The sequence below is a fragment of the Grus americana genome, chromosome 7 (assembly GCF_028858705.1).
Source record: "Grus americana isolate bGruAme1 chromosome 7, bGruAme1.mat, whole genome shotgun sequence".
NCBI lineage: Eukaryota > Metazoa > Chordata > Aves > Gruiformes > Gruidae > Grus > Grus americana.
The window spans coordinates 26,355,552-26,379,258 of NC_072858.1; the positions used below are offsets into that span (position 1 = coordinate 26,355,552).

The 23,707-nt window shown below is 37.8% G+C and overlaps 1 protein-coding gene across 19 annotated transcripts in view; it reads right to left on the bottom strand.

Moving 5' to 3' along the window:
* Positions 1–23,707, bottom strand: part of KCNMA1 (potassium calcium-activated channel subfamily M alpha 1) — a 501,788-nt gene that overhangs the window by 54,689 nt on the left and 423,392 nt on the right. For 16 of the 19 annotated variants that reach the window (XM_054831099.1, XM_054831098.1, XM_054831097.1 and 13 more), the window contains 4 exons: positions 18,731–18,824; positions 6,946–7,069; positions 3,799–4,023; positions 375–567 (listed from right to left, as the gene is read on the bottom strand). In XM_054831099.1, the coding sequence (XP_054687074.1) occupies positions 375–567; positions 3,799–4,023; positions 6,946–7,069; positions 18,731–18,824 (636 nt within the window). Of the gene's footprint in view, positions 1–374; positions 568–3,798; positions 4,024–6,945; positions 7,070–18,730; positions 18,825–23,149; positions 23,444–23,707 lie in introns of all 19 variants that reach the window. The other 3 variants (XM_054831094.1, XM_054831091.1, XM_054831090.1) reach the window with 1 other exon arrangement.

Below are 23,707 nucleotides of genomic sequence, written 5' to 3' on the forward strand. Positions count from 1 at the left end.
TAGACAGAGATTTCAGGTATTCTGAAGTGAGTATGAGTTAGCTTTGGCTACGTAACAGCAACTGCCCTGGTAAGAAAGCCACAGAGAAAGTCAGGGTGAGAAAGCAATGATTTTATGTATTTTTTAGGAAAATTTGAAAATGAGAAAAAAATGCCAGTTTCACGTTCATTCATTTTTCCTCTGCAAGTATGTGCTTTGTGATGTAGCAGAGAAACTACGTGACTGTCCCTTTAAAAGCCATCATACCAATCAGCAGGTTTAACTGTCAAGCAAGCTGATGTAGGGCTCTTTGAATTACTGAGTGAGGGATATTCTTCCTGCCAGGTCCTGTCCCCTGTAGGCACTGCAGAGAAGTATTATAGGGCAGTCCTTACCTTGGGAATTAGCCTGCAAGACCCCAATGCTGTCATCAAACTGCATAGATTTGATGTTGAGTGACGCCAAGATGCATTCCTTGTCCTGCAGCGAAGCATCATCAATATTATTCTGATTGGCTGACAGGATAACGCACATGTCGCAGAGGTTGATGTTGACAGCCCTTAAATCAGCCCGACTTAATGGCGTACCCTTCGGCACAGAGAAAAAAAAAGGGGGGGGGGGGGGCGGGGGGCAGGAGAGGAAAAAAAGAAAAACAAATTAAAGATTGAGAAGGAGCTTTGGGAAATTATTTAACAAGTATCTTTTTTATGCTCTGACATTAAGCTGGTCTAACTATGTGCCAGGGAATAGGAGATGTGTGCTAATCTAAAGGGTAGTTGGTGCTGATGGCAGCATTTTAGGTTCAGTCTCAATACTCAGTCAAGCTATTACTAACAAACAAGAAACAGGAATAATGCCAGCATTCTACATCTCATCGGTGACTTGAAATTGTCTTGATTTAAGTTGCTATCATGTGGCAACCTCTGGCTCTCTGAATATAACAAGGGGTGTGTTTTAAATGTCTATTAATCTACTACCGAGTCACAATGGTCTTGGGCAAAAGAACAGCAATTTAAACAGGAAAGCATAATGTGTCCTACACATTTGAAATGTAATCAGGATAAAGCTATTTTTTTCTAACCTGAAGCAATACACAAAAAAGGTTAATTCTTTTCAATGCATGTTTTTGGTGCTTCTAGGAGGAAAACACACTGATCTTCAAAGTTGTGTGATTAAACCCTTTGAAACTGAAACAAGACTTTATCTTAATGGGAACAACTCATGCAACATTCACTGCCTCCACAATTCTCAATCAGAGAATGCAATAATTAAAATGAAATGCTGTGATACTCTGTGGGTTTTTTTCATAGTTAACACAACCAAGACATGACACTTAACCCATTATGATTTGTTTAAAGATAACACTTGCCTTTCATACCCAACAGTCCACATCTCTAGTTACAGAATATTAAGTGCATGTCACAGGCGCTGCAAGGTCCAGGAAAAGAAAGATTTTTTTATGGAAACTAGATTCTGCTCTGCTGCCTCACATGGTTTGGTACCCAAAGACCCTAATGATGATGAGGAGACTAAGCTGTCCCCTTGTCACGCAGCGACTTTCATAAAACCAAGTCAAGACCCTGCTCTTCCATCTCCTGATCACTCATGGTGAACGTCTCCTGAACTCCACTGAGAATATTCAATGCAAAAGTGAATTTTAAATGCACAAAGTGAAGGCAGAGCTCAATTCTTATTCAGTGATTGCCACCTACTTTCAGATACCTGCCTCACTATTCCATGTTACTTTCAATAATTTGAGGAATGAAACCTTGTGGAAAACACTATATATTGAACTATATGATTTAGTTATAAAGTACTCAAAAGTTAGGATATTCCTGCCACCTTAATTCTGTCCTTTGTGTCTGTAATGTGCACCACGTGAAGCAGGATTCCTGTGGGGAAAAATAATATGTAATCATGTAATTAATTAAAGGCTTACTCCTAATGATTTTATGCAAAGGGACAGAATTAAGGCTGCCTGAGGATATTTAAAATTGGCATTTGCCTACTTTTTAAGAGTTTATTCAGCAGCTTAAATGCCTCCTTTAACACAGACTTTAAATTAATTTTCCACTTTTTTTTTTTAAATCAGAACAAATATTTTTTTATTTTCAGCTGTAACCACATCCCCACGAGATAGCAGCAGGAAGTTTTACCTTGTGAACCAAAGCACAGAGAAGTAGGAAATGAGTTTGAGCAGCCTTCCTTTACCACCATGCCTACCCGTATGATCTCAGAAACTTTAGTAGACTTTTAAATTAGTATAATTAGATCAGAATAATGCTGGTATTTTTAACTTCATATCACCATTTTGAACCAGATAGGTTAAAAAAAAAAAAAAAAAGCAGGAATGAAGCCTTCAGCACCCTTGATTACTGTGTAAGATACAATTCCTTTATATATTCTGTATTTTTAAAGGTGCATTAACTAACTATTTAAGCTGTTTAACTTGTAATTAGTCCAAAACTACTCTAAATTTGGGTACAAACTTATTGGGGAATGTAAAAGTGGTGCACATTTCCTTAGTGTCTCTTTAGAATTCAGAATCAAAACTTTACAAATACACATTATAATAATGTATGCACATTATATACTGGATAGTTTGGTAGTAATAGCTTGATTCTATTCTGCTCCACAGTTCAACAGTATTATTAATTTAATTCTGATTCCTTAGTCTTTAGCATTCACAGTGACTGGAACTAAGAGGGATTGGCAGGAAGAGGAGGATAATAACTGACCAAATCTGATATTGACACCATTTTTGTGACAGCAGAGAATCTTGTGACACCATCTGTTGGATCAGTTTACAGAAAAAAGCCAAGGGCTAACACTAAAACTGCATTTACAGTAACAAAGACCTACCGCCCGAGTTAATCAGAAAATGAAGGCAGTCTGTCCATTCTATAGCTATTTTCCCGATTATTCAGTTTAGGTTACATCCAGCATTGATTCATTTATCTTTAAGTGCTGAAAAGTAATTTTTAGGAATGGGTAAATTCATAATTTTTCATTCTGATAAAAACATCCAAACTTACTTTACTCCGTAACGTACAGAGCATTCTCTTTTGTACTTGTACCATGGGCTCGTTTCCCTCCTGCCTACATCTTTGTGGGTCATTTATAGCTATGGCCACCTAAGATCACTAGCTTGGAGGGCTTAATCTGTTTGTCCTGGAGCTCCTGCTTCTACATTTTGGGCACATGAGTGAATGATAATGATATATAGGAGAAAAAGGACCTTTGAATTGTGGTTTCAGTGGTTGTCTGTACTAAAATCAATAGGAGCTTTTCATCGATTTCAAAAGGGTCAGGGTTTTACTGCACTTCCATACATGAGTGTCGCAGGACTCTGAACTGAAATGCTATGGCAGTGTTCCTCATAAATTAGGCCAGCCTACAGGAATTTTTTATTAATATAGATAGATATTACATACAGTAACAATTTTTTTCAAAGGTTTTGTGGGTACAAATAGATAAATAATGTCATAAATAACTACTGTCATTCTGTCAGGGAAATCACAACATCAGAACTGGCTACATGCCGTGCACTACAGTGGATGTTCAATATATAACACAGCTAATACATTTGATAGCAGCTGAAATTCATCCGATGAGGATGACGAGGAACGAAACACTGCGGCGAATATCTTCTAATAAGGTCTCACAGGGCTCTGTTTTCATAGACACAGTAAAGGGAAAATCTAAGTCCTCAGGCCTCTAAGTAGACAAAAGTAAAAAAGCCTAAGATCAAAGTCAATACGAATCTGTCCAGTTGGTGTCCTAAATAACAAAGTATCAATAACATGGCTTTGGACTTACAGGCAAGATTGAAACCTTGGGGAAGTTATGCAGTGTCTCCCATTCCCTTCTCAGGTATTCAAGTGAACCCACAAACACAATGTGCTTGAGTTCATGGTAGTGAAAGTTGCTGGCTCGTAACGGCATCACTAAATTTCTTAATCCGATCAAAGCAGATTTAACATCCCCAAATATGCAAACGACTACATGCCCACTTAAAACTGTCATCGCTGCTTCACTTCGAGTCTAAAAAAAAACAACAACAAAAAAACAAAAAGACAAGGCAGAAATGAAACAAAGGGAAGCTTAAATCATATATTGAGTTTTAAACCAGGAAAAACACAACTGTCAATATCGTTCATGCACAAAGAAGCAGTTTGATAATAGCTGTTCATTTTACCCTTATTTATCCTTCATTAAACGTGCTCAGCAGAAGAGAATTTTGTTCTTGTTCGCACATCCTTCAGTGTTTGGGAATTCTGGTCCTGCATATGTTTCTACACATGTGGATTAAGACTCTGGTTACAAAATACTATTGGTTTAGCTAAGAACAGAATTTGACCTACTATGCATTTAGCCATTAGAAGGATTATAGAAAAGAGATGCAAAACCATGCCTTAGCTGACGAATCACTAGTGGGTTTTTATTCAGAACCAATTTGAAAAGGAAAACATGAGTGCCCAATGGTCTTAGTAGGGCTTTGTGGTAATGCACATATCTTGTGAACTGAGGATCATATTCTCTTTGAGTCAAAATTCTTATTTTAAGACAAACTGCTACTACCCTTAGAAGCAATCAAAGAACACTCTACACTGCTCTGCTTTACAATGGATGCCCACCATACTCCACAGAGCTTCTCTCAGTAAGAAAAAAAATAGTGTGCAAGATCAAGACTAATACTAACTTTTCAGGCTCACTGGACTTCCTGAGTTGTTGAATAGAAAGAAGGAAAGAAGTCTCACGGAGAACATTTGAATCTTATTCAGAATTATCTTCTTGTCTCAGTGACAAGAATAAATTTTTGAACTAATTTCATCAGTGGTAATGTCAGTTGAGCAGGCAACTCAAACACCAAGATGATTAAATAAAGTCATCAGGAAAAAATGACCTTCATTTCTGGAGCCAGTCTTAGCATTATTGCACTCCATCAAGTAGCTGCAGATCCACTGATACCATATTGCCAAGAAGTTGTACACTCAGTACTATAACATAGAAGTTTTGCCAATGAATAAAACTAAGACAATGGTGGACTGCAAAATTTTCCCCTCACTTATGCATACTATACGTCCTTTTTCTAAGTTATGGAAGCATGACAATGTGCGATACAGGTTGGAATATGCAGCGGAGGTGTCCACCAAATAGGAAGAACGGGAACTCATTAGAAGTTTTCTCATCAGTTAAAAAATACATGAGCTTTCAACTTCTCTGGGGCAATTACACTGGTTTTCATACAACTCTACCAAATATTGGTCTGGCCCTTTCAAACAGCAGAACACAAGAGTGAATGCTCAAGTGAAGCATATAAGTTTTCCCATGCCTCTGCCTATGGAATACTCAGACTTTACAAGACAGAGACTAACTCTTGAAAGAAACTATGTAAAAAATGTCACTCTATTGTCATTGATCAGTATGTAGCCATGTACATTTGACTGTATGTCAAAATAAGTTCTTCCTACCTGATACTGCTGGAATCTTGCAGACCTTGGGCAGAAAAATTAATTCTTTTCTGATTGAGGCATCATCAAGTATCAATTAGAAGACAACCTGGGAAATCCCATCATCTTCATATCATGTACTAATTTGTACTTGTGTGTTCTCTAAGGCCAGCGTTAAATTTGCATGGATATGAATGTAGACATAAATTGTGGACTGTGAGTTTGAAAAGGTGCAGGGAAGCATTTTGATGGCAGTGTCTTTATTGGTGATGATGCCTGAAGCAGAAAGAACCTGTCCAGATTTACGGATTCACAGGCTAGTCAGGTGAAAATCTGACATGGCATCACCAAGAGATGATAAATGAGGCACTCCACAGCGCCATTTTTGGAGAAACGCTTTTCAAAGTGGGGCAACGCATAAAGGTTGTCTGCTAAGATGTGTTTGGAACGTGAAGGCGGATGTCTGTCTGTGTCTGTTACAAAGTATTGTACCGCAGGGGTGCCCCTCCTTGCCTGCTGAATACACATCAATGCGTACTATTTACAGCTGTTCAGCCAAACTCCATCTCACAGCTCAGTCTCCAGAATTTGGAATTTAATTGCTTGACTGTTTAAACAGCAATATTGCAATTCCAGGCAATGTCACGGTTATTACAGAAACCCCTGAGGAAAAGTGGAGACAAGCTTTTAACCCCTGATTGCTAGAATGAACCAGAGCTGTCACCATCGTTGGCTACACCACACCACAGTGCAGGAAAATCTAAGAGAGCAGGCTCAGGAAAAGCTTTATGAAGTGCGACAAAGTGAAGATCCACCGGGGAGTTCATTTCAAATATCATCAGTTTTGCGTATGAGATCTGGAGTTAGTTACTTGTTACTCTAAGGTATGAGTACATGAACACAAGTGGCACAAACTTTCACCGAGCAAAATAGACTGTGATAGGCCTTCTAATTATTTTTAATGACTTGAGTCAGTTTGATGGTTTCCCCAGTTAAACAAACAAAACAAACATAGACTAGGCTCACTGCAACATGCTAGAAAGGCAGAGTAGTAGTACTACTTACTCTGGCCTATTTGGGCATCTTGAAATGTTGGAAATTGAGAGAGAAGTTCTAAGAGAGCAAAATTCACATAAATAAATGAGAGATAATGCAAAGCAACACTTGCCTGTATTAGAATCATTACTGCCTTGTGTAAAGAGATAAATGGGGTATGTAAACATTTAAATATTTCCAATCTTAATCCTCTAAAGATTTAAATTCAATATGTAAATTTCAGCTTATGAAAAAGAAATTCTCTATTTTGGGTCAATTTTGATTGTTGCATTTGGCATACAGATTTATATAATCATAATTCTTTAACCAAAATGCTAGCTTCAATTTCACCATGCTGTGTTTCTGATTTCAATATGCTGAATATAATGATAGTAGAGATTAATTTATTAATCAATTAGACATCAGTTCTATGGTTCAAATAACCTCTTTTCAAACACAACTTATCATCAATACCTACCAAAATGACCTTTTCAATGTCCTTGGCTGGACACCAATGAAACATCCCTGTAGAGTCATATTTTTTCACATTGGCATCCATATTGTCAATCTGCTCGTTGCCAGGAATTAACAAGGGGTCATGCCTGGAGAAAAACAAGTTGAGGACAACATAAGTGGAAAATATTATGAATTATGAATGGAAAGATATCCCAAGAGCTGTGTACAAAGAGGGATAAAAGTAAAAAAATGAAATGTATTTACGCTTTAGCATGCTTTCAATGCAGGCACTTTTAAATAAAAGCTGAAAAGAAAAAAAAGTTAATTTTTAAATTTTGGGTGCAGTTTCAAAGATTTTCTATACGCTTTCTATACAAATAACCACTTAGTTTTAAACAGGCCTTTCTGACACCATCACATCTATAAAAGTTTTTCTCTCCAATTCCATCCCTCCAAAATAAATATTGGAGTTTCTATTAGCATCTGCAATGAAGTAGAAGGGATAGGAACAGAGCCCCATGCTGACTGACTGGCATAAGTACGGAAAGCCAATTACTTGCTTTTACCACATACAACTTCTGACGTGATGCTTTTCGCAGTAAAAGCTTTAACAGGCTGCACTTTAAATATTTTAGCAATTTGCCCAATCATATTTTGCTTTCCCAAACTGAAGCCCTTTAAAGATTCAACAGTATGTCATTTTAGAGCAGACTGACTAACAAATGCCCACATCTGGAATACATGATTTTAATAGCAAACAACAATGTCCATTTTCTCTGACAACTCTACCTGTGATAACCTTCTAAGTGTTTTTGTAGCAAGATTTTAAAGCACAAGGCTTCTCAAAGGAGAAGCAAATAAAAGACATATTTATAAACTTGCTCTCCAGAAATGTAGTAACATCTGAGCACAGACACAGACAGTTCTTTAATTTATATGCTAAAATCAAACATTAAGCTAAGTACTGAGTTGCTCCAACACTTTCAGATGCTAGGGAGGACCCCTAAGTGATTGCGTTACACAATAGCATTAGGAGGACCACGTCTACAAGGCACAGGGTAAACTGACCCTAAAATCTGACATTCTAGGAGAAAACAGAGCTTCATGTGGCAAAACTACAGTCTTAAGGGGTTTGTCACGAATGCTTGAAATATTCTGATACAGAATCGTAACATTTCAAAGAAGAGAATATTTGCAACGTACGAATGTGCTAAGTTCTCTGAGACAGGTAGCCAAATTTTAGAGCAGTTTGCCTTTTGAAGCCTGTTAAAGAAATGCCCATATTGGCCGAACTCTCAAAACTGGAAAGTTTCCTGCTTTTAAAGCCAGCAGACTGTAGTGAGAAACTCTCTTCTGCATTGGTTACTAAAGCAGGCTTTGAACAGTGTGTATGATACAGGTTGATTTACCCTGACTATAGCATGATAAGTTACCATGCTTAAAACAGTTATGCTTGCATGCCTACGAAAGGTATAATCTCAGACTCCATCAGGGTGATTAATTTGTGTAATTTTATAGCCACTGATTAGATATCCACTGAAATCAGTGGAAAATTCTCATTCATTTCACTCAAAGAGGGTCAACTGCGTAGATAGTGGCTTAAATGAACTTGAGAAACTATTAATACAATGTTCCATTTAAACCAGACGCTTTTGATGCCTTAAGAAAAAGCAGTGCACTACAGGGCAAAGGCATAAATCAAACTCATCTGGAAAAAGAAACACTATGTTTTCAAAGTTTTGGTTTTGTTTTTTTTTTTTTACATTCACTCAACAGAGATACAGTTGAATGCATTTCACTATCAACCCACTGGCAGCAGAGTCGTCTGTAGGGCACTGCCTGGAGTCTCTGACCCTACTCCAGGTTTAATAATGAAAGGCCTTGCATTAAGTGTACTCCCTCTTTTGTGGGAGGCAGAGGTGACGATTTGGTGCAAAAGCTGTACCAAAGGGTTTTGTTGGGGGTTTGTTGTTGTTTGGGTTTTTTTTAATTTCTCCAAAAATATCGAGACTCTGCGTTCTGTTACTCCATTCGTCAGTGAGCCGCAGCCATGGTAGTCTTGGCGGAGACCTGACTGCGATGCTGCTCGCAGGGCATTCCTTGCTGCTCATAGCTGCGTGCGGTACAGTGAGGTCTGCAAGCCTGGATACAATTCCATTTGAAGGCTGTACTAAAGTTCAGACAACGTTTAGCAGCGCTCTGTCCTAGCTATTTTTTCCGATGGAATCTATTAACTTTGTGTTTCCAAATAAGAAAGTTTGCCAAAAGGTTAGGAATCTTCAGGAGCTTCCACTGAGAAAAAGTTTTTCTTTCTGTTTTGGTTTTTTTCCCCCCTAAATTTTGACAACACATTTCTCCACCAGCCTCTCATAGTGCAGCACTGAAACAAAAGCAAAGTTCACTGATCAAATCGCCTCCTTTTTCTTTCAGAAATTAGATGCATATAGGAAGGAGTTTTCCTTTTCCCTTTCCCTTTATCAGAGAAACTATAATAAATTAATTTGTAAAACATGCCACATTCTAATTTTCTAATCACTGTTTCTTTTCTGTTCTGAGATTCAAAAGCTTTCACAGAAATGAGTATTTAGTAATACTCCAATCCCAGTCACAGAAATGATACAAATTGAAAAGAATCTTACAACAAAGCAGGTGATGACAGATATCTGACACCAAATTATGGTCAAATGCCTTGAGGTCTGAGGCAATTTTTAGTGTGTGTGTGCTTAAAGCCTAGAGTAGCTCTCTTACCTTTTGGGTAAGGGCCTTGCATCCTAAAAGGGAATATTCAAAGTAGCTTGTGCCAAAGATTTATTAGAAATTTGTCTCAATATTTTTTTTTCTAATTATCTCAGGTTTAAAATAGTGTGCTACGGAAGGAACAAAAAAGTGAAGCATCAGATCAAAGTTTTAGGTAACAAATTGTGATTTAGTTATATTTTTTTATTTTTTTTTAAATCAATACATGCCCTTATTTGCAATGTGATAAACTGTATGGATCCTCTGCTTCACTGCTTGGAGTACAGCAAGTGGGAGCCTTAAAAGAAGCAAACAGGATGGGACACGCAACAAGAAAGTATGCTGATAGATACTATTGTACTACTTTTACTCTAGGAGAACGGATTATTGCCTGAGAAGGAAACCGTGAGAAGACTAGTTACGCTTTGTGTTTCAAAATCTGTGGGTTTTTTCCATATCAGCGTGTTCATTAAATTTAGATCTTCTGGACTAAGCTATTATTTTAATCTCTCTTTAATCAATGATTTTTCATTCTCAGTAAAGCGATGCCTGAAGATGTCTATGGAGGTTGACAATGTTTACTACTAAGGTCCAACTTTGTCCTCAGGTGTTAGAAGATACACTGGTTTACGTACTTAAAAATTGAATTGATCTTTGGACTTGTAAAAAGAAATAAATGAAAATTGTCATTTTCTGAAGTAATACAGTAATAAAATAGTATTACTACTTTGGATATAGACACTCTCGTTATAATAATGGTAATCTAAACCTGTTTTGCAAATACTAAAAATTAATTAAGACAGACACACAGAGGCCAAGGCTGTCAAATCTGCCTAAGGGGTTTGGACACCCTCTGCCCATTAAAATTTATATTACACAAAGCATTACAGTTGTTGCCCTTACAGCCAAATCGTGGAGTGAACGTTTCTAGAGCCTCTCTGCCCCCCTTACCCTTGGAGACGGCCCTGTCAAGCCACGCTTGAGCCACAGTGGCAGGTTACTGTGGAAATACCTGTATTAGTGCTGCAGCTATTATGTTCTTCAGGGCTGTAAAGTCATCTGCTTGAAAAATTCAAATTATAGGAAGAAAACTATCTTCTATCAATTAAAATCCATAGTGTTTGTTTTAATTGAGATGTTGGCTTTTGTGGCTTGCAACGACCAAAGCATTTGGTCATTCCAGCTAGGAAAAGGCAAGCATGTATAGCATGCATGGGAGAAAAGGAGCAAAAGTTAAATTTCCCTCATCCATAACCTCAGTTTAAAAATAGCTTTTCTGGTTCTTATGGCAGATATTGCATACGCATGACTTAAAATTAAAAGCAAAATACCATCTTCTCAAGGTTTTGAAGAGCATATAATGCCACTTATGATCAATTAAACTTGAAAACGACACTAAATGCCATGCTACAGCTGCAACCCCAAAAAGCTTGCCTGGAAGACAACAGCCTAAAGCAAAACCATAAATCCCACTTCCAGTAAACCTATTGTGAGGGAGTCAACATTACATTTTAAAGAGCACTGCTTTCCTAGCACACATTTATAAATACTGCAAATTTATTTACTTGGAATTTTTGAGTCTAGAACTTGCGAGTAATGACTGGGGATGGACAGAACTGAAAATATCATTTGGGGCAAAATGACTGCCTCATTAAATTACCATTGTTTAGCATATCCTTAGATTCTGTCACATTTGCCTTAACTCTCTTGCTATCATTCATATGCAATTGAGTATTAGAGCAATATGCTCTCACTGATCTGCCGTGGAACTGCTCTATATGTTGATCACTGGGAACAAGAATACTATATGACCAGTAGGGACCCTGATGCTGTTTGACAATAAACTGTAATCTGTTAGTCTTTGTACTTCAGTAAAACAATGTCTTGGCTACTTTTTATTCTGCCTTCCAATAAAATTCTCCTTATATAAAATCAATGGCAAAACACCCCTGGGAACAACACAACTCCTCTTTAACCTGCATTTGTTAAAGTCTGCAATTATGCCTCTCTCAGGTAAATATAATATATCTGAATTTTGCACACAAAAAGACGTTCAGTAATCTCCTGTTCAAGATTCAGGGTCTTGAGACTCACCTTGTGTGTGGGCCAGGAATTTTGAGTTTTCCTACCTGCCTGTATGTGGATGTGTGTTTGCAAATGTATGCACACACATACTCAATTTTAGGAGGAAGGAGTGGGTTTGCAGAAGGTAAGATAGGAATGGAAGACACACTAGAGAATGTCTCATGCCTTTGAAATTTCTCCTACAACTACCCTAACAAATTGTGGCAATTAACATGCTGTTAGTGTTAGATGTATGCAGCCAGTGCAGGTGCTAATAATTGAAAAAGCATTTAGAGCTTTTACACCCTGGCTGAATATTTCATGATATGCTGCATGTTTCACTATTTACTCAGTGGGCCTCTGTCACTTCAATCTTCTCTGACTGCTTTGACTGGTGCTATAAAGCTCAACCAAGACAGAGTGACGGCTTGTCACAGGCAAACTCCGCTGACTCCAGCAGCTCGCTGGGACTAGCTGCGAAGGTTGTCACGACAGTCTGATGGAATCCAGAAAATGTTTTGTGACTAATACACCCAACATTTGTCGGCTACCATTAGCCATTCCCTGTGACCCTCTGCAGTCTGTGTGGATGGCATTAAGTTGTAATGAGAATTTGCTGCCTATGTGTGTTACACTAATGACACTCTCTTACTGATCTTTCATTTCACAGGTTAATCAGCAATGAAATTTGTAAGGATTCAGTGCCCAGATGCACCGGGCTTTAGAGAAGAAAACCCAGTGTGACAAGAGAAAGAAAACCTGCAGTTTACTGTTAAATACTTTCATTGTCATATTCAGAAGCTGTCCTAATATTGGCTACAATCTCACACTGTCTGACTTTTTCCCTAAACCTACAAAGAAGAATACATCTAATACGGTGGTTGGTACCCACTGCCCTGTGCTGGCTTATGGGCCGAATACAGTGCTAAGAATATTAACAATTCTCCTTCCTTCTCTCTTGGTCTGCCCAGATGTCACTGAAGTTGTTTTTTTTTTTATCCTCAGAAGCCTTACTGAAGAGTTCACGTTAATTTATCAAGACTACTAAGGACACTGATATAGAGCTGTTTACTGTGAGACTCTTGCTCATTAAACTATCTTGATACTTCAGGACATGCCCAGACCGTGCTTCTGAAGTATGAATCCTCTCACGTAGAAAAGGAACAAAATAGTTAACTTTTAGACTTTTATATGTGCAATTTAATGAGGGGGATACAAGGCACACAGCCAATGTCTTCTGGTTTTAATATTTCCCATTTATATCTACTCAAGCTGCAGAACTAGCAATCTTCGAGGGGTAGGAGAATGTACCTGAAAAAAGAATTTTTTCATTTGTAAAAAATGAACCCACAGGTAAGTGGCATCATAAAATATAGGAGTGTTTTTTGCCACTTAAATGAAGTGTATAGCCTTTATACCTTATGATAAAAGCTACCACATCACAAGTCAAAGTTTATAAGAATACATTATTTTCTTTAAACCTGGTTTAAAGCTAAAGAGGTTTTTTCTTCCCATTGCCTGGATCTGAGTGGATCTTCTGTTACCCTGAACTTCATAAAAAAGCCTGTTGATTTTTTTGTGCTTGAAAATTCTCCTTTTCTTTCCTGACACCGCACTCTCATCTCAAAAACACTTGCACAAGATTTCACAGTACTCTAAAAACAAATCTGATACTGTTCTTATTCCCATGGTTTATAATACAACTAACGATGGTAGCAACAGTCAGAGGACTAACATATACTACCCCCTACCATTCAAACCATTTCATTCTACAACCTTGTTAAAAACAGGTCTAAGATAACATAGTGATTACTGAGCTACTCGTGTTGCTCTTGTTGGTTGTAGTGACCTTGTAAAAGAGACCCAGGAAGTGAAATGTGCTATTAAATACCTGCTGTGTTGCAGCTTAGTTATCATTGCATATTAGCACTGTATAAGGTTAGCCTTGTAAATCCTTAACAAAGAACATAAATTTTAGAGTACATGATGGAAATCTCCAAGGCTGAGGGACATAAACACAAACCATTACTATGGTTAATTAGAGAGCTTTCACCTCTTCGAACCTTACCTTCATGCCTGGTTTAGGGGAGTCATGGAAAATGATCAGATTGAACTTACTTTACCAGTTTTTGCTTGAGAAATGTTCCCCTCTAAATTTTCTCCCATCAGTTTTTTTGGTTCCTAAGAGAAAGCTCACAGTTCCAGTTCGTAGAAGGGCACGCTATAATGGCAGCGGCAATACAAACTCAGCCTGAGTGGCATGAGCAGAAATGCGTGTGTACATTCGAGTGTCTGTAGCTGGGTGGGCGGATGAGGAGATAAACGTACACAGCCATTATTCGTATACTTAGAATATTATATCCAACTTCAGGAAAAAAGACAGGAAGTTTTCCCCTCAACTTCAGATAAATAATCTCATTAGGTTTCCGGAAACGTATGCCAAAAAGCTCACTTTTTTCTGTGTCACTTCGCTGGGACATGACAGTCTCTGAGCAAATTTTATGGTTTGGTTGGGAATTATTTTAGATCCTTGATCAAGAAAAATCCTCAGGCTTATGAAATTCTCCTTGGCAACACGCTGAAAACCCAGCATCCTCTGATTCTTATGTGATCAGGGACACTAATGATAATGACCCTTTGCTGAGTATGCTACTTGTCTAGAGGCCTATGTCAACTACACCACTACATTCGGAGTGGACAGGGACAAACTATTTGTTTGCTCTTCGGGCCCCTTGGGCCCTGTCATATGCTATTTGTTCTTGCATTAAGAGGTAGTTTGACTCAGCTGGGCTGACATTTCCTTCAAGTCAGTGTATTCCACTCATGCAGTAGCAGCTACCAAAGCTTTAAGTGCGGACTTGAGCCCCAGCAACAATCCTTTTAAGTGGCTTTTTTGATTCATATCCAGGGCTTTTCATATTTTTACTGGTCATTCTGGAATCCAAAATGACACATTTTTTTAAAAAAAACTATCTTAGCTATTTCATATTCAGGTGACATAGCCTCCTCATACTTAATGTGGCTGTTCATCAATAACATGCATCAAAACCTGTGACTGTAGATGATGAACAGGTGACTTGATATCACTGCATGACACCAGAGGCATCAAACGGTTCTACTTTTCTTCTCTGTCTCATGAAGGAGACTTGATATGAGATTACTCTGCTGGTCATAGCTTTCCTTCCTTTTCCTTCCACTTCTTATTTTAATGTTACTTTTTATTGTAATAGGATGTGCTTGTGTTCACATCTCCACAGCAGAATTATCTGGGTTTTCTCCTGTTGGACTTTAAGTTATTTTTAAATAATACTCATGTTCCTGTTCTTCACGTCAGACTTCTGCTGATGTAAAACTGATAGAAATACCCATGACAATGCAGAACATTTTTCTAGTTAATTTGCATTTGTAGCTTTAGTTAGAATTTGAAGGATTTGTTCCTGATTCATTAGATTCTTCCAGTATTGTATCAGTGTGATTCTGCTCATGTCATTTGATGCAATGCGGGATTCAGTTAGAACAGCAACTTTCTAAATGTGAATGTAGACCATTTGTGATATACACAAAGAACATTTGTATGCCTACTATCTATTTATTTCAGTTAGTAATTTATTGGCATTTAGAGACAATAACATCAAAAAGATGACATTGAAAAGATGTCTTCAATCTATCTGTCCGAATCATATTTGGTAATACAGCTTTCTACTTCTGTGTGAGTAAATCTCAAAAATTCCCACTTTCTGACCAGGTCTAAATAAGCACCTGTCAGACTTCTTGTCATGATGTCCCAGGGAATACCTATGATATACCTTCTGTCCTCTGTTCTACTCCAGTGATAGCAGAAGTCATAAAGTTTTATCTCATGGCGTAATACCGTCTTCCCTGATTTGCCCCAGCCGCTGTGGAAATTTAAAATCTATGCAGCATTTTCAACATTATCTTAACCGTTGGGCTGCTCAGAAAGTAATTCTAGAGGCACAGCTCTGATTACAATTTATAAATGAACTCTTTGCGTATTCCTCTTTCACATGCTCCAGACTTCTTGTCCTCCAGGCCCCCTCTAGATCCAGGACCGCAGCTGAGGAAAAGCGTGCAAAGTAGCCAGCTGCTCCTGTGGGAGGGGCAGGGGTGAGGCTGGCTTTGAAAAGGAGCTTTTAAAGTAAATTTAGGAAAAATATTGCAAAGATAAGTATCAGCTACAGACATGACAGTGCTTCAGCTGATTTACTTCTTGTGTACTTTTAGCTGACATACACTAAAGATTTCTGGGCAGGAGAGCAAGTACCCGTCACTTTAGGTAATTTAGGAGGATACGAAATAGCAGATAATACAGCCCACCTTTGTTTTTCAGAAAGGAGAAAAGTGTTTGGCCATTACACGCAAAGCTTAAGAGAGTTCTCTTTTGATTCATTCCACTTTCTCTTATTTAGCACCTTGAGCCAAAGTTAAGTCAGTGCAGAAAAAGGGTAAGACAAAGAGACGGTCTGGTCTGGGGAGAGGCCGAGGGTTCCAGTACAGGGCTGGTGAATAAATTTAGCAGCAAGGGAGAAGAGGAAGAAAACAATGCCTGGATTTGGAAGCCTGGCAAGTTCTCCACTCGCTGCTCGACCTGTGTTTAGCAATTCTGATGTGCTACTGAGCGGACAGCTCAGGCTCAGGACGACTACTCTCCCTCAGTCCCTCTTCAGCAGGCAATGAAAGCAGGCTCCACTTTGAAAATCTTCCCCCATCATGCAAACTGACACAGGCATGCTTTTCAAAAACCCACAGCCAATCTGTTGATCATTACTTATTTACAAAGGCCTTCGGGCAGAAAGTCCTGTAAAAACCATACTTGATACGGTATACACTAGCTTTTTCTGCTTGTGGAAAAAAGTACCCCTAAGGCTACCTCAAACCATCACTTTCTATTGCACATAAAATGTACCGTGTAACACTAAAGTATTTAATATATATGGTATAATATATCTACAGGAAAGGCATTTGTGTAGAAGTATGTTACCCTGTATTTGGTAATTTGATGTTTTGCTGAAGGCTATGACTTGAAAAAGCCTGCACCTAGTACAGAGGACCTGTCATCTCAGTACCCAAGAGCCAATAGAATAAAGAAGTACCCTTAAGCAGCAAAACTTTGACACAGCTTTGAAGCATATGAAAACAGTATAACTCCCCAGAATTATTATTACTCAAGATCAAAGAAATGAGGCATACTTTACATAGCAAACAGGGACAGTGTGCTCAGCTCCAAATGTTTCAGCTTTTTCTCTCTCCCTCTCTTTCTTTTTATTTCTACTTCCCCAAAATTAGGATTTGGGGGTGGGGTGGGGGAGTGAATCTCCCACATATTTAAAACTTTAAGTGGTTAACACTATTAACACTAGATAAGACGACTGTCCAAAGGTAAGTAAATTGAAAATGATGCTAGCATGACAACTGGCACCATAAAAATGAGAAGCTTGCCAGTATGTTCATTTTATTCTTCCTCATAAACTGTAAACAAGCATGTAAATCAGTGTCATATGGGCAAAGCTGAGCTCACAGGAAGGCAGAGAACTTTTAATGATACATTTAACAGAAATAGATGGTCAATAGGGGGAAAAAAAGCCACAGCTGGGTGCATTTTCCTCTGTGAATCAATCTCACTTTTGGTTCTGTAGCCTAAACTGAGATGAAGACGACTTGTAGAAGTTACGTCCTTGAATATGCCCTATATTGCAGTAACAATAAACAAATATGGATGTTTCTGTAACTGGCCAAAGAAAATTTCCAGTCTACTGACTGAAATACAAAGAGGAATATTACCTAGCTGCATCCAGAATTCTTAAAGGAACAAAATCATTGTCAACAATGATTAAAAGTAAAAGTCACGAGTGATTTTATATCTGTAAAGAACTATATATTCATTTTTTTTTTTTTCACTTAACCTCTGTCACTGCAGAACAGTTACTGTTACACATACACCCAAACTGGATGAATGTGTCTGTTTATATATGTAAATCGGTTTACATTTTTCTGTATATATATATATGCAGTGGAAAATCTCTGCTATGGTATTTAGTTCTGGATACAAGAGGTTCTAGCCTGGCTACTTCAGACATGCAAAACCAGAGCAGGAACAGCCTCCTTGTCGAAAATGCCACATCTGCTATCTGATCGTGTTCTGACTCACTTGAGCAGGCAAAAGGTGAAGCACAGTAAGACAGAAAGCAAACGCCTTATTATTTTAATAGATTCCAATTTCGTGTTGCTGTTGTAGTTTTAACAAATCTCTTAGAGGTAATTTGTCCTATGGAAGGAAACTACACAGTTATACAAAGGTGTACTGATGTAAAATAGCGTACACATAGCAACAGGGGAAAAATATCACTAACAAGATTATTTTTTCGTCACCCACTTTTAGAGTATATACTACCCTCTTAAAAATCCCTGTATTTCATAATTAATGTGCTTTTAGCCTGAGTAAAACTGCATTAGTTTTGAACTTCGCTTTGGCAAGTACATAGATTATTAGACTTTTTTATCAGTCTAAATCAATTAACAGAAATTTGATTTCAATCGACAGGATAAAAGGAAGGTAATATTCAGGTTCATTTTTGATTGTGATGATACATCTCACATATGGCCTTAAGTACAGAAAACAGTACTCAGAGGGAATCCAACAAAAAGAGAATTGCCTGAGGCAAACTAACCACATGAGTTCCCCTGATTGGTTAGTGCTATCATTAGTGCCACTGCTGTTTAAGAACTACACACGGACAGGACAGGGTGACAGCTAAGACTTTAAAGCCTATGTATTTTTCAAACAGCTTTTCAAACTGTTTTTCATGACAGAATTTTTTTCAGCTCTATCATTAACTGCTGACAAGCTGACAGAATAAATACTTCAGCCTTTCAGAAACCATCTAACAATCTTTTTTTTTCCACCCCCTCCCCTTATTTTTGATGTGGGGGGAGGAGAAGAGGAAGGAAGGAAGAAAGGAGATGAAGATATGAGTTTCTTACAGTCTTACCTCATCAGTTTGGGTGAGGAGTTGGGTGAATTTCGCATGCCTCCGTTTCGCTGCTTTTTTTTGGGTGATAGTGTCGACGGCTGCTCATCTTCAACTGGAAATATAAGGAACTCATGAGATTAAGCACCGCTCTAAGTGCAATATGAAATACAAGTGAAGTAGCAAAGAACACACACTCTATGTCCATTCACGCACTGATACTTCATTGCTAACATAGGCCCAACAGTAATAAAAATCAAATACGTGTTAGTCAAAGAAGTTGGTTTGAAGGAGAAGCAGGGAAGAATACCAGGGTTTTGAACACAGGCGTTCAAATTGTTTTCATACTTCAAAAACAAAGCGGGGTGGGGGGGAACCACATTCGGGTTATTCTTAGAGTTATTTTCAGTTAATCTGCGCTACAGAAAAGTAGAATTAGTGCTCTGCTATATTCCCAGAAAGATGAAGTACTATTTGCAGTACCAACGTAACAGCTGCCAGCCTGCTTTTGCTAATGAACTAGACACCAGTTGGTTCTTGCTCCTCACATGCCAAACAACAGAGTCTTCATGAAGAGATGTAAAATATTCAATGCCTTGATGTTCAATGATTCAGTTAGTCGGGAATGTGAACGCAGCCTGCCATTGTGCACAGATCTCCAGCACAAGTCAGACCTCATCGCTCTACCCTTCTCACAAAAGGGAGTTTTAACAGGAGTGAACAGAATGAGGTTGAATGGAGTGGGGAGACAATACCTGTGTAACAGAGGATGCATGTGTTATGCAATCTTTTAATGAGGATGAGGTGCATTTTCAATGACAGATCAATTTCCAGATGTAAAATCACTTACGGTTTTGCCAATTATAAACTACTCTTGGATAACGTATGTCACAATACGCATCGCTTAAACAAGTGCAGCTTCCTAACCCACCTATAGGAATTGACCATCATCTTTACTGTTTCAAAATTGTTACTGCACTTGATAATCTGCACATAAGGTTTACAGCACTATCAAAGGGAATTATCTTATGCCTGCTTTCTCAAATTCACACTAATGCTGAATTATTCTAATATAAAGAAGGAAAAATACTTTTTTTCCCCCATCCTATTGTTAACTGGAAAATGAACTAGAAGATGATATAACTGATGCCTAGGAAGCTGTTACTTTAAAGCTAAAAGGAAAGAGATTAGTAGTAGTAGTAGTAGCAGCTATATTAAAAGAGCTTAATACACATTAGCAGTGCACAAGCAGAGGCTGGAAAAAAATTTCTATTTGCAACAACCTACGTAGGAACAACAACAAAACCTGGATATATGTCACCTGCCCTAGACTTATCTGGGAAGAAATTAAGCAATATCCTTCTGCTATAACCCTCTTCTGACACTATTTTATTACAGACTGCATTCTAGCCTGTCATGTCTGTCTGTTTGCCCAAGTCTGCTATGGAACTCCATTTTGCCTTGGTCAAGACGGAAGGACTGAGCCCTGAAAAGACAGATGTGCTGTCTTTTTAAATGACCTCGCATCACCTAACACATCAAAGGAATCAAAACAAAAGAAAGCATTGCAAAAGAAAAACAAATAAACAAACAAAAGCTAACCCCAAAATAAATGATCAGAGCAATGACTGTCTAATAATAATTTATTTCACTAACTTAACTTCCTTTTCTTCTTGGGCAGCATCCCCAAAGACAAAGCCATTTCCTTACCGTTTGACTCTTTTTTTCCCTGAGTCAGAGTCCTATAGTGGAAATGCTTATTGATGATTAGTCAAGTACTATTCTTTGCTTGGCTGAGAGATAAATAAGCCCATAGAAAATTCTCAAAAATATACAAATTGAAATTTTCATTCTGTAACAGTTTGGATTAAACTAGATCACTTCAGTATTTAGCTATTTGTAACATGAAGTGAAAATGCACAGAATTATTTTCTTAGCAATATCTTTCTGTTCCTGATTATAACAAAGTGCAAGTATTTCTGCATTTCAGAACACCCTCTGCAAATCACTCTCTTGGAAATGGCCTAATCTTGTCTTATACTTGTCTATCAAAAAGTTACTCACATGCTATTCCACATAGACAATAGGTTGCTTTCAAGATATAGACTGTGCTCTCCCATTCTTTATAGGATATAAATACTCAGTTCCAATCTGATGAATCCACCACTTAAAAGATCAAAGGAACAAGAACCATGCAAAATGTTCCTTCCAGAAACCAGTTATAACTGATATGTTTTGCTCTCTTGGTAGTAAAAATTCTAAATTTCTCTTAACTTAATCTGCTACCGTGAAGTTACAGAATGTTTGTCCAGAGATTCAGTATTGCACCATCAGTGTATTGTTATACTATTTTAACAGTTTAAGGAAGATATATAGCCAACAGGACCATGTGCAAAGTCGTACATTAACACAAGTCAACTGTAGATCATGTTCTAGCCGGAAATGTTTCTATGAATAATAGAAAACACTATGAAAAAAAAAGAGTACTCTTCCAAGTTTTCAGCTAGCTAATAAGACTCCTGTCTGATCCTCTCAAATACTGGAAGTTAGTACAGTAAGGACCTTTTGTATTACATGGTCCAACATTTGTGTTCTCCAGTGCTGTCAGGTGATGCCACCCTGCCGTCCAATTAAAAAACAAAGTCTTACTAGTAAGACTACCAGAAGAACCATTTCTAGAACTAGATTTCTAGCAGTCTGCAGTTATTTTTGGTACTGTATCTACAATAAATAAGCTCTTTTGATATGTGCTTGTCATATTCAAACTATGTTACTGTCACTAATTGCCTGGAAAGTCCAAGGTCAATGTGGCTCACTAGGTAATACCTGTTAGCAAAGCCCTCTGAAGGATCTCAATTTGCTGCTAAAACAATGACTTGCTTCAGCGAGGAAGCCATTCATTCTCACTCCAGCAATGAAAGGTGATCTATCTTAATCATATCACATGCAAACAAGGTTTTGTTTTTCAATGAAATCTGTGTGCAGAGTTTACAGGGCATCTGCAGTTTAGAAACACCACTCCATAAGAATGGGGGAAGGGAATCCACGAAGCTGAAATATGTGAATGGTCTATAATGGACACCATTACCTATGGCTTGGTTCCCAAAAGTGTTGCAATGATAACTCACAAGCGGCTTCTTAGTAATAGGTAGGATATAAACCATATTTAATTATTAGCCTTCAGATACTTTTATCAATTTCCTGCATATTTAAAGAAATAGATTTAGCAAAATTTTTAGTAAAGCCATAAAATATCATTTTAGTTTCATGGTTCCTGTGTCTGCATTAATTTAAAAGGGACTCTTAAATTTACTTGTTCTTATGAAAGACAACCATATTTGAATAATGGGCTGTGATATATGACAACTCAACTCTGATGTTGTATGTTTGACCTACTGCTTTTGTTAATGAGAATGTGCCCCCATTTTTAGCATTTTTGATGTCTTTATGCTACAAGATTTGTATTAAAATACAATGATATTATATTATGCAGACTTTCTTTACCAGCTTTCATGAAAATTGCAAAGAAGTTCAAGAATTGGACACAGAATTTTATAGAATTGGAACTCAATCCAGCCTCTGAGTTCTAATAAAATTCAAGAGCTTGTTTGCACATCCCTAAGTATAGCACTTAATGTACTGTTGTAACAACCCAGTGCTCACTTGTCTAATAGGCAGAGAATCTAACAGTTTGGCAGTTCAGGACGACTCAGTGCTAGAAAAATGTCAGGCGAGTCTAATGAGGCTTCAGATGCTCCGGTTTATGCTGGAGTTTAATTTAAAGTTACACTGATGTTTTAACATGTTTGCTTATTCTTGAGTAAAGAGGATTCATTATTTCAATGACATAACCTCCAGACAACGTTCCATGAATTGATTTAAGATGTGCTGGTAATTTTAACAGCCTTAATGTGGAGCTGAACATCTGTAACAACGTATTACTTGACTTTTATCCTCGTTTCATTTTTTAAGCAAAATAAAGGAAATGTCTTTCAGAAACAGTGGACAAGTTCATAACTCTTTTCTTTGTTATTTTGTTACCATCTTTTAAATAAATCTGTCTCCTTCACTGCCTCTCCCAGGTCACTAGCAGAGCAGTTTACAGACACTGTTTTTTAGACCCCAAAAAGAACTAGAATTTGAAATAACATCTACGTTACTGAACATCACACGAACTGGAATACCTGGCAAACTCATTCTGCCTAGCATGTAAATGCTTCAGAGCAAATAAACCATACGAAAGGTAAAGCACAAACCACCCAGAAACATTAGTTGACTAGCTATCTTAATTAACTTATTAATCACCACATCTGGAGAAACCCACATCTGTAAGCACTTAACAGAGCATTAGTAATGTCATAGCCACATTGAAAACAGACTGCAAAACCATGCACAAACCAATCTGTATTGCCTTATGCATCCAGCTATGGGGCTACCTACGGAGATCTTGGTTCAACCCAGACTTTTGGGAGCGGTAGCGGTATTTTACAGGCAAGCTGAGTGCCCTTTGCAATCTACAGTACGTAGATTTTCCTTGTTCATCAGAATTCAATAAGTTAAGGTGCAGCAGCGAGGGGTTGTTGGGTAGGAAGAGACTCCCTTTACGGTTATTAACAAGTGGAACAGGTTCCGGGACTCCTTCAGTGGACTTGGCACCCGCCAATGCATTAGTAGTTGCACTCTTGAATTGATATAAACATTTTGGGTAACTTGATCTAGCTGCATTCTTTACTTCTAAACAATAAGAAAAAATTTAAATTAATGTCTTTGTATTAAAAATTATTTCAAACCACAGGCATGAATCCATTTTGCTATCATGTGGAATTACAGACTTTAAAGCTTAAAGCATCTGTTTCTAGAGCTGAAATAAAGGTTTATACCTGCAGCTTTCTTAAGTTTTTTTCTAAAAATGGCTTTATGTAAAAGAATACTTATAAAAGGATTATTCCACAATATTATCACCTTTAAGCAATAATCCCATCCTAGGGTAAGTGTGTC